We start from the raw sequence: 11,958 nt of genomic DNA, 5'->3' as shown, positions 1-11,958 counted from the left end.
GACCAAAAGTGTCCCGAAACACTAACAAGACCCCGGGTGTCAAAAGAGCTGCGGGGATACAGCTCATGTTTCTGGCGACGGGACGGGCCGCTGAGCGACTAGTAAAACTCCAACACCCAGGCGAGCAATTACATCTCCCCAAGGACCCCTGAACAGTCAAAGGTGTCCATTGGTGACCAGAGTGGCCCTTGGTGGCCAGTGCGGTCCTTTAGCAGACGCCACCGGCCACGGAGGATTCCCAATGGCCAGAGCTGGGCCCTCAGGGACCAGAAGGGCCGCGAATGACTAAGGCGGCCCATTACCGGTCGGAGATACCCTGAGCACGCAGGACCCCGACCGGCCAATGCTACCCATGGGCGACCAAAGGGCCTCTAGATGGTCTCGAGGTCCGCTTGGTTTCCTGATCCAGCTTTGAATACCCTTCGCAGCTATAGCGGCCCGTACCCTACCAGAATGTCCCAGGTGGTCAGGAAGGTTCATTAAATGGCAATATGGGTCCCTGTTTTCCACGTGGGCCATACCGAGCATCCAGAAGAAACTAATTTGCTACTGCCTAAATGGTTTTGGCAAAAAAACCTCTTTGAGCATCTCGGATTCACTGTGTCATTGTTTCATGGACTGTCGGAGCGAGAGAGCACTCTCAAAGTGCGCCTAAATGTATGTATTTCCGTAGACAAAAGAACGCCATCGCAGAGCAAATCTATTTCGAAGCTACCAAATGAGATAAGTTTTGCTTGGCTGCTAAGCCCGCAAAATACTGAACGTGAAAACGTACACGCTGCAGTTGCTTAACGGGGTGGCAGAGTGGTTGTAAGAGTTTCGAAGTTCGAAGATCAGAACGCAAACGATGCTGGGAGAGGTGAGCGAACTGCACTTAGGTAAACTTCAAGTAATTTCAAGTGTACGGCTCTGTCGTGGATTACCGCCATTAGATCCCCTCAAACTAGGCGATTGGAGTTTGGCAGAACAGGCGTTCTTTCTGGCCTTAATCCCGGTCAATACGAGTGAAACTGTAGAACTTGAAACGTGTCGCTGATTAGTGCCACAACACGCGGACGACACAAAGCCGAGCAACAATCAATATATGTTTATGATGCTGTTAAATATACACCACGCAGGAAAGACAATTCTAAAAAATAACCAGGTACAAACACGGTGCTTTAAGTGTGACTAGCAGTCAGCTGCACTCAATTGAACGCGACATCACAGTTTTCGCTTTCTTGTTTCTTTTACATGTGAAGCAATTATAAACCTTCTATACATTTGATAATACTTTGATCTCCCACTTTTAATGCTTTCCTTGTACTTAGGTGCCAAAACGCTCGATGAGGGAGACGCAAATTCATCGCTTTGGGAATTGGACATTGGAGGGGGGGGGGGGGGACGGTGGCCATGCCCCAAAAATGCAAGCCAGAAAAGTGTGGTCAATTATTAACCAAACTACAAGCTTATTGCCAGTCGCGAGATCTCGTCAAAGCCAGTCCACTGGTGGCTTCCGCTAGGCTGTCGTCTTGGTTTTGGAATGGCGGGTGGTCGCATCGACCCCTATCAGTCCATGTTTTAAAAACAGCGAATCAGGGCGAGGATTGGTGACTTGTGTACAGTAGCGCAGGAGAGGGGGCACAGGGGGCACGTGCCCCCCATAAGGAACCTACCATTCAGGGTCCCATTTGAGGACCCGATAGGCTCGAAAGGCTGTCCGGAGACGCGGTTCAGGGCCGCGGCCTGCAAGGCCAAGCACTCCAATGCCAAGCCAGCAGGCCCCTGCCGCTGATCAAAGGTCTCTGAGTCGATCTGGGTGTCTATGCATGGGCCCGACACCACCAGTAACGCACAGTCGGCTCCGCGGGCGATATGGGCCTGAGGATCTGTTTCTCAAGCATAGGCAAATCCAGAGCCAGCAATTTGCAATGGGACCAGGTGCCCCCCGGCGTCTGTCAATGTCCCACAGCGCCCGACAGGACATTGTGTTGTCAGGGAGCTCCGAAGCGGCCAGAGGCAGTGTCCGAGGAGGCCCAAGGGCTTTCAGGGCGCGCCGGGTCCAACGATTCAAGGGGCCGATTTGAGAGCTTAAGGGCACGAAGGGCTGATCAGTCTTGTTCAGGGGCCTCGCCTGCGGGACTGGCCTCCAAATGAGTCATCGATCGATCGAGTCACCCGTGCATAGATCAAGAGCCCCCTGAGCCGATAAGGGCCTATATGCCGGTCAGGCTCCACCAGTACCGCGCAGCCTGCTCCGTATTGGTATGGGCCCGAGGACCCACTTCCCAACCAGTTACAAGACCCGGGCCAGCGACTTACACCGGTCGGAACCCCTGTATCTGTCAGGGACCCACAGCACCTAACAGAGGGGTTCAGTGCTCACAAGGGGTCCCCGAGCCGAACAAGGGCGGTATTCTATTAGGCCTCAGGAGGGGCTTGGGCGGCCCAATGGAATTGGCGATCAAAGGTCCGGTTGGAGGGTATGAGGGCCTAAAGGGCTGACTGTGTGTCACATAGTCACAATCCCGCAGGTTGGCGACCTAAAGTACCAGCCAGCGATCCTCTTGCACCGTTTGAGGACACCCTTAGTCAATGTGGTTGTCCATGTATGAGTTTGAGTTTAAGCTACTTCTCTTTACTGCTATAGCATAGCGATTTTTAACAAACTTATCAGGGGGTCAAGCTCTAATTTGTGTCAATTATGAAGGTGTGCAATTATGTTAATCATTGTGTCAATTAATGAAGCACACCCGAGCAGCCCGATTTTATATTGGACTTGCGTTTCACCTTAATTCCTTGTTTTTCAGACTGCCACTTCGCAATTTCAACAGATTACTCAGAAAATAAAGCTCTATCAGTGCAACGATTTTGATGTACATCCAAGTAGCCTGATTTTGGCCTTTGAACTTTTGAGTACGCCGTAGCTTCTTTGCATTCATAGTCTGGCTCAAAGCAATTCCAAGAGAATGATGAGGAAATGGAGCTTGATCAGTCCACCGACTTTGAAGGTAATCCGAACAATCCAATGTTTTCACCCTGGACTCCTTGACCGACTATAGCAATTTTGCTTTCGGACCCGCTACATTACACTTACACCAGAAGGATCAGGAAGTTAAGAGCTATCTTTGTGCTGATTTCCAGACATATTGAAAGTCTGCGAAGATGGATCCGAACGCCAATCTGAGCATCGTTCCAATTTGACGCGCGTAAACGTTGCGTTGTTTGGGTTCATACTCTTTTGTCACAGCCACGCCAGAAATGTATCATGCAATAGGTCTTGGCCTTATATCAGCTAGGACGGCTTATTGTAAGTCCTTGGCTTGCACTTCCAGTGTTTGTTCGCATTGGGCATATGCCCGCTCTTGTGTGTTGCAGGAGACGTCTTATGTACGTGTTATTCCGTCGTTAAGTATAAAAGTGAACACCTGCAGGTTAGTGAATGGAACCAATGTTAAATGGCCTTGAATAGAACCGCGGACCACATGTCTGGGTAGTCATCATTTTGTAGTACAGAGCCGGTAGCCTTGCCTAGTTGCTTCTTGGCTTGCCTCTGAGGCTTAGTTTCGCAAAATAGGTATGGGGGAGAGGGGGGAGGGCTGGGCCATGGCAAATTGATGCAACCTTTCCATGGAATGCACCAACAAATGGGTATTGTCCAGGTCCGGCCATCTTTCTGCTTTAAACACAGGGGAACCCAACTTGGTGCAGGGGAGGGTAATGCCAGCATAGGCCTCCCTAACTTAAAAGGAAACCACACCCCTTCCTTGCTCCATAGAACATTGAATGTAGAACTTAGAACACTGAATGTGGAACAATATTGGGTTGATCTATATTGGAGAAGATATTATGCTGCCCACATGTGTGCTGGATATTCGGCCAATTGTAGATAATCTGGAAGGGCATCTGACCATATTTTAATTGCTTAAAACTGCTGTTATGTATCACATGCTGGCTGGTTGTAAAAGCTTAACAATTCCCTGTGTTGTTGCACAGTTAGTTGAATAAGCACCACTACATTGGGGTCTTGTCTTCATGCTCATCCTCACATGTTCTCATAAACAAATAAACAGGGGATCACAAGCATTGTTTTCTTAACATCCCACACCACTCCTCCCATCAGACCATACCAGTACAGCATCCAATTCTTGGCCAGTAATCTTGCTGCACTGTCCTGGGCAGCTGATAGAGGCCAGTTCAGTATGCAAGAACAGCTTTGCACATACTAGGGCAGTCCTAGGGTACTCTCTGCCCCCCCCCCCCCATGGAATCTGCTGGGGCATGAGTGCATGGTGGTTCCGTGCACCCAGTTCAATAAGTCTGCTGTGCAGCTACTGCCTCCATGTGTGGATGAGCACCAGGGGACATCATCCTTCCTGCAGGGCCCAGCATTTTGGATCACACTCATGCAGATATTAACTGATCAGGTGCACCCACCTTTACATGAGTTTTGCACACCTATATCCAATAAGAAAAAAATTGACATGGGGGAAAAGGAAGTACAGGCAGATCATTAGATGTGTGGATTCACACCAAAGTTGACAAAAGGTGAAGCAAATACATATTAATCCAAAACACACCAAAATTTATGCAAGTCACCTCTTGCATAGTTGGATTTTGCAGGGGTTATGGAGCTGACAGGCTTTCTTAGCACTAAGCCATTTGTAAGTGATTAATGTTTCAGCTATGCCAGGAGGTTGTCCAGTATCAGGCACTGGCATCCACAGCACCCATTCTTATCTGGGTACAGGACATGAGGTCCACAGCACCCTTTCTTGTCTGGGTACAGACATGACATCCACAGCACCCCTTCTTGTCTGGGTACAGACATGACATCCACAGCTCCCTTTCTTTCTGGGTACAGACATGATGTCCACAGCACCCCTTCTTGTCAGGGTATGGACATGATATCCACAGCACCCTTTCTTATCTGGGTATGGGCATGATGTCCACAGTACCCTTTCTTATCTGGGTATGGGCATGATGTCCACAGCACCCTTTTTTATCTGGGTACAGACATGATGTCCACAGCACCACTTCTTGTCTGGGTATGGACATGACGTCCATGGCACCTCTTCTTGCCTGGGTACGTACATGACGTCCACAGCACTCTTTCTGGTCTGGGGTAGGGTGGGTACAGATATGACGTCCACGACGCCCCTTCTGGTCTGGGCACAGACATGGCGTCCACAGCACCCATTCTGATCTGGGGTAGGGTGGGTACGGACATGACGTCCACGGGACCCCTTCCGGTTTGGGGTACGGCGGGCACGGATGTGGTGCATCTTCACACACTATATCTTACATTATTTGAAATGATATTTGAAATATGTTAACATTGAATGTGTGCTGTTGTCCCCTGCCGTCTTTCAGGGATACCCTTCGCGAGATACTGTGACCGCCAAAAACGGCATTGTCACCAGGTTGCTAGGCGCAGAACAGAAATCGACATCTGCTGACTCGACCAACAGCCTTTCTGTGACTACCGCCTACCGCTTAGCTATGGGTGTACCCATGGTTGCTGCCTTATGTTATATATGTAGCATAAAGCCCGACCATATTTAACAAGCGCCCGCGTGGCCGGCTAGATACCCTTTGCTCGGGGAGGTCAACTTGACCCCCTGAGATCTTGGGAACTAAGAAAGCTATTGACACCAAATTTACGGGATGTGTTGACCTGTACGTGAACTCACTTAGGTCAAAGTTCTAGGCTCCTAGGTCATGACCTTCGGGTCAGTAAAGGCCAAGCAAGGTCAAATTCCAGGTTGGTCTCCAAAGTGCCCCCAGAACCTAGATAACTGTTTCTAAGCAAAAGGTCACGTGCTCATCTAAGGTCAGTGACCTTTTTGACCTTTTGAAGGTCATAGTATCCAAAATCTTAGGAGACTGCTCTGAGTTTTGCCTGTGAACAAGTGACAAAGCTTATGCTAGGCAGTATGTTTCTTAAAACAATGTTGACCTGGGTCATTTTAGGTCAGTGACCTTTTATGACCTCTAAGAAGTCCATGGAAGATGTATAATGCGGTTCCTGCTATCAATCAATCGAAATGGGCACCAGACACTACCCCATACAGCAAACCCTAAAGTAATAAAACGGGTTGGTTATGGCCTTGGTTGGACCCTCATACCTGACCCTAGGTTAACGTAATTTGCTCATTCAGTATTTGTGTTGCCTAAGAAAGGATCTCAGAGATGTATGGTTTCGTCTAACACTCCGTTGTTGCATCAGGTTGAAAGATTCCCAAGGAATGGATCGTTAGTTACTCCGATACGTATAAAAAGCACCGATGATGAAAACGCTACAGACATCGCCACGATAACATGTACAATATCTACCACCCACCACCTAATTACTCCCATCCTGCGAAGCGTTTGTCAGTTTTCGGTTGGAGAGAGTGCGTTAATAAACATGCTCTCTCAAATTTGAAAGCGTGTTCTGTCATTGCGCGTCTGATGAATGTCAGTGGTTTCCGTCAGTCGTTGTCGTGTCCATGTCCCGTCATGTTCGTGGCGCATGCGCTCCAGAGGTGCCCCGTCGCGTAAGTGCATTGTCAGGCGTCGCGCGATTGTCGTGATTACGCCAATGTAGTGTATGGAACGAAGTTTGCGGCCTTCGAGATAGCATTGAAAGTGATGTGCTACACTGGTGCATTTTAGCTCGTCGGGCTTGCCAGGGGTGTTTCTCATAGGAAAGTTAGAGATTTGCCTATTGTGATAATAAATGGCAATGTATACTCTGTGGTGGTTCTCGCCTTTTACGTGTCGAGAGACGATTTTCCGTACATTTTTTTCGCCATCTTTGTATGCAGATGCTATTTGCTTTTACTTATACACTTGGACGGTTGGTAGTTTGTCATCGCGGTTTTTTGTTAAAGTGTCTTGTCACGTGTCATCGCATTTCGCTTTCAACCTCGGAATTTGAAGAAAAACATGATTCCCCAGGATCTGCCTGATTCGTACCAATTCCGACTGTAGTCTTGTACGATCAGAGCAGTGCTTAAATGCATGTTTAATAAATGAAAACGAAGTACAGCGACACGTGATAAAATGCTTTAACAATACACCACGACAAGACAACCAGCCAACCGTCCAACTGTATTGTAAAAGTCATATGACATTTGCCTACAAACGAGACGAAAAAGCTCTACGTGAAATCATTTCTCAACACGTAAAAGGCGAGAACGACCACAGAATACGTTGTAATTTATTACCGCAATAGGCAAATCCCTGACTGATGCGGAACAGCCTTGTAAAGCCGACAAACTAAAATACGCCAATGTAGTGTATCAATTGAAATGTAATCTAGCGTGCAAACTTTGTTCCATAAACAACACTGGCGTAACCACGGCACTGTCACGACACCTGGCAATGCACTTCCGAGGTTGCATTGTCAGGCGTCGTGAGTGTCGTGATTGCAATACATGCGCTCCTGACGCGACGGCGCACCTCTGCAGCGCGTGCGACACGAACATGACGGGACATGGACACGACGACTGGCGGAAAACACTGACATTCCTCAGACGCGCAATGACAGAAGACGCTTTCAAATTTGAGAAAGCATGTTGATTAACGCACCCTCTCCAACCGTAAACAAACAAAGGCCTGCACAACTCTTTACGTATTAGGTGGTGGGCAATAGATACTGTAGATGCGATTGTGGTGATGTGTCTGGTATCCTGATGGGCGCATTTTATACGTATCCAAACAACGATCATAATTTTTGTCTTCTATTAAAATCTATCATTTATGATGGTGATGCACACCTTTCATCCTTGAAAAATCTGAACTTGTTGCTTGTGGCATTTATATTTTTCCAACGATGAGATAATGGCTCGAAGCCTTAGAATGTACAGATATCGTGGAATATATGAGTGATTTTGCACGAACAATTTTAAATCGTAACACACACCCGCATGGCCGTTCAAATACCCTTTGCTCGGGTGTGGGTGGGGGATCAGTTTGTCCCCTGAGATCTCGGAAACTAAGAGAGCTTGAGAGATTAAGTTCACATTATGGGCTGGTCCGCACGTGAACTTTTAAGGCTCCTAGGTCATGAACTTGCGGACAAATAAGGTCAAACAATGTCAGACTCCAGATTGGTGTTTAAAATGCTCCCAAGTCCTCACGCCACCGCCGTGAAGCAAACTACCTGTTTTAAGCGCGAGGCTAACTTGTGTCCAATCATGCCTAATTAAGTTAAGCGACCTTATTTTCGAAAGTCAGGGTAACCAAATGCCTTCGAGATTGGTTCCATTTTGCCATCAGGATAAGCGTCAGGGACTACGCTAGGCGGCATGCTCTTAAAAACAAGGTGTTCAGGTGCGTCATTTTATGTCAGGGACCTATTCTGACCTTTAAAAAGTCCATGGAGCGTGTTTGTTATGGTCCCTGTCGTTGATAAATTCAAAATGAGCTCCAGAAGCTACCCCATAAACCAAGCTCTCGAGTAAAAAGCAAGTTAATTTTGACCTCGGTCTGACCTTTATACCTGATCTTAGGTCGCTGGAATTGGTTGTCATTCTAAATTGAATCGGTGTTCTGCCTAAGAAACTCTCAGATATGTATGGCTTCATCTAGTACTCTGTTGTGGCAAAACATGGTCCGGCTCTCTGAAAATGGTCATCGCTGACAGCCATGGCCTGACTTTGACGGGCCATAGGTTATGGACTTTACAAGGCACGTCTGATTTGGGCATGAAAACATCCGCTATTCAATTCTCCACAATTATGCAAATTTTGGGCCGGCTACACCGCGCGGTTCGGAAATTGCTGTGGAAAAACCCCCGCGGTCAATTTGACCCCCATCCTAGTGCGTGTTAACGACACTAAGTCAAAAAACCCGGAGCCACAAGCAATGCATCAAAAAGCTCGTGAATGCGGAATCAGCGGTTGTACATGCATGAAGGAAAACAGTATGCAAAGATATACGGGCCTGTCTTTATATATATATATATATATATATATATATATATATATATATATATATATATTACCTCCTTAAACATAAACAAGCCCACGCTTATACCCTCCCCCCACAGAAAATTGAAATGGAGCCGAACTCGTGGGTGTTCCTTTTTTCCTCACCGTAATGGAGTGTGTTGTAATGTTGGCTTACGGTAGGAGAATGAGTGGATGGATTGGGTTGCACGTAACCTAATCGATGGAATTTGGTGACGCGGGATAACCCGATTCATCGCAGATTGTTGGATTCTTGTAGCACGCATTATCGCATTGTAGCCCAGTGTTTCGCCTTTTTGCTCTTGGTTTCAGCTCGGAGTGTAATAAAGGACGTGTTTTACATTTGCATGGGTTTGGAACTGAAATAGCCGTCTTGAATATCATTCGGTGCATTAACAGCCCTGCTCTTACCAACACCTAAACCCTTCTAGCTTCTGAACTACACGCCCGCGAAGATGTGCAGACATTTCTTGCGGACTTTCAAAGGCCACCCAGGCATCCATGACGCCATGATAACGTCATTCAAATTCTGCTATTCCATTGGCCCCGTGGCGGTCATTGCTAGAACAATATAAGTGTCGAGTTGTTCACATCTGGCGTTCATGAGCATGATATCCAGATAAACCGGTCGTCAGTTAGCTCTCAACTAATGTTGTGTGAGTTGCAATGACGCAATCAAAGAATCAGGTATTGAGGAGCATGTGTAGTAAATAGAAATATTGTGTTGTCTAGACAGTCTTTTCTATTAAAGGTATAACAACAGTTATAATTGAGCTTATTTCACCCTATCTGTTGGCTGCTTCAATGTCTCCAAATGTGGAACATTCTCTTAAAGAGCAGTGAAATATGCAGCTTCCACGGCTTATTTAGAAAATTTGGCGACTTTCACGGCTTAAAGCTAGTTTTGCGACCAACAGAAATTGCAGCAGTTTGGTGATCAGCATGTCACATGTGGTCTTTCAAGCATGTTGGCCCATTACAGGTTTCTCGAGGATTGTACAAGTGAGACATTCATTCACCATACCTCATCATGGCAGAGAGTGACAAGTTGAACTGGATGTATGAGGGTAACAAGTCAACCTTGAATAGAGAGGAATACTTACTTGGTAAGCAAATTGATAGCAACTTTGAGAGACAGCAGGATGAGGAGAAGGCGGCAGGTCCAGTGTATAAAGTGGAGCACGAAATTCTTCCCGGATCCGTGGCGCGGAGGGATCTTGGCCAGATGCAAGTGGATCTAGCCAGGAAGATACAAGAAGACCCGCTTTTTCAAATACGTAAGCAGGAGGATCAAGCATTGCAGGAGCTAATGGATAACCCGATAAAGCGCAAACAACTAGAAAAGTTACGAAAAGCGGAGGCAGAAGGAGAGGACGGTAACAAGAAAAAGAAACACAAGAAACAGGAAGAAGATATTGACAAAAAGCTCTTTGCTAAGATGGCTTTGTTGCTCCAGAATGGCTCCGAGTCTAGTGATTCGGACAGCGATGATCATGAGCCTAAAAAGAAAAAGAAAACGAAGAAAAAGAAGAAGGATGCGTCAAAGTCCAAAAAGAAATCTCACCGTAAGGAAAAGAAAAAACGGCATCGAAGCAGTTCCAGTAGCAGTTCCGGAAGTGAATCGCCCGCGCCAGCCAAGAAGAAGAAGAAGCCGTCCCGCAAGCGGTCGCGGTCGCGGAGCTCCAGCGCTGGAGACCGGCGCAGCGGGAGTGAGGGGGCCTGCCGTGCGCGGCAGACGGCCCGGCCCGACGGCGTGCCATCCAGGCGACACGCGGACAGGTGGGTGTCGAGGCGGACGGCCGCTGGGCCACCAGACGACAGGTGGGTGTGGAGGCGGGACGGCCGCTGGGCCACCAGATGCAGTCCGATCGCTGACGCTGCTGTGTTTCAGGCACGACGAGCACCTGAGATGTGTTATACACCGCACATATATGGTTGAAACGAAGGGTTCATTTTCTTTTGTCGCATTACAGGTTGATGAAGTGAGCAATGCTTCTCAGTCCTATGGAATTTGTGGAGCTACTGTATATGTACGACATTTCATTAGTCGAGCATATCAATGACCGTATTGCACGTCCGAGGTTTGCTTTCACTAAATGCAGGACGGGAGAGGCGACTCTACACTGTATCTTAAAAACCTGCAGCATCATCAGATGTTTTGTCTTTGCCTCGTTTTTGCAGCTCTTTATCTCAGGACACCGTCGAGAAAATGAAGTGTCATTTCATTGTTTTTGCGTTCATTGCTGGAATGCTTATTGAATATGGCGTGTAGGTGAGATAACCGCGGGGTGGGGGAAACGTTGGGGAGTGAACGTATCTCTTAAAAACAACGAGAAAACTATCGCTGCGCATGTGACGTGGCACGGAGATAACGGCCTTAACGCATCACCTGTGGCCGTCGGTCCTCCCTGCCGCTCAGTTCGGTCGTCCAGTGACGCCGCCCGCTGCTCGCAGTCCAGGGCTGAACTGTCAGCTGAGGGCAGCGGCCCCGAGCCCCTCCAACTTGATACAATGTCACACCCCTGTTACGCACTGCCCACAGAACTTGACCACGCCCTTGATCACGTCCGTTCTCGGCCATTCACTTGATCACGATAGGTGATCGCCCAGCTGGCAGCGCTGCGTCCACTTCGATTGATCACGATTGGTGTAACTCGGTTGCGGGATATCCGTGTCGTGCCGTTTGTCTCCATCCCCGACCTCGTAGGAGTTCAGTGGACGGTGGCTGACGTGGCCGTCATTTTGAACGCCGTGACACGTCTGAGTAGCTGAACTGATGCCGTGTATTGTTTATTCCACCAGTGCAAGCCGTCCGGAGAAGGACGGCGGAGCCGGGGAGAAGTGTGGCAGAGGACGGGACGGCAGAGGCGGTGAAAGGCACAGGCTGGAGGAGGGCAGCCGCGGTGCAGACAGGGAACGAGCGAAGCAGGACAGCAGAGGTGGACACAGGGACCGAGGAGAGCAGGACAACAGAGGCGGTCACAGGGACCGAGGAGAGCAGGACAACAGAGGCGGTCACAGG

The 11,958-nt window shown here is 48.2% G+C and overlaps 1 protein-coding gene across 1 annotated transcript; it reads left to right on the top strand.

Annotated features, from left to right (window-relative positions):
* Window positions 1–3,317: 3,317 nt before the first annotated feature.
* LOC119094217 (pre-mRNA-splicing factor CWC25 homolog) lies at window positions 3,318–11,958 on the top strand (the record flags this gene model as incomplete). The annotated part of the gene is made up of 3 exons (XM_037217292.1): window positions 3,318–3,413; window positions 9,919–10,715; window positions 11,739–11,958. Coding segments are annotated over exons 2-3 (969 nt in total), but the record flags the coding sequence as incomplete, so codon positions are not given.

The sequence above is a fragment of the Pollicipes pollicipes genome, unplaced genomic scaffold (genome assembly GCF_011947565.3).
Source record: "Pollicipes pollicipes isolate AB1234 unplaced genomic scaffold, Ppol_2.1 Scaffold_4002;HRSCAF=4701_pilon_pilon_pilon, whole genome shotgun sequence".
In the NCBI taxonomy this organism is placed as follows: domain Eukaryota; kingdom Metazoa; phylum Arthropoda; class Thecostraca; order Pollicipedomorpha; family Pollicipedidae; genus Pollicipes; species Pollicipes pollicipes.
The sequence above is the reverse complement of the archived record's forward strand: the minus strand, read 5'-3'. Positions and strand labels throughout refer to the sequence as shown.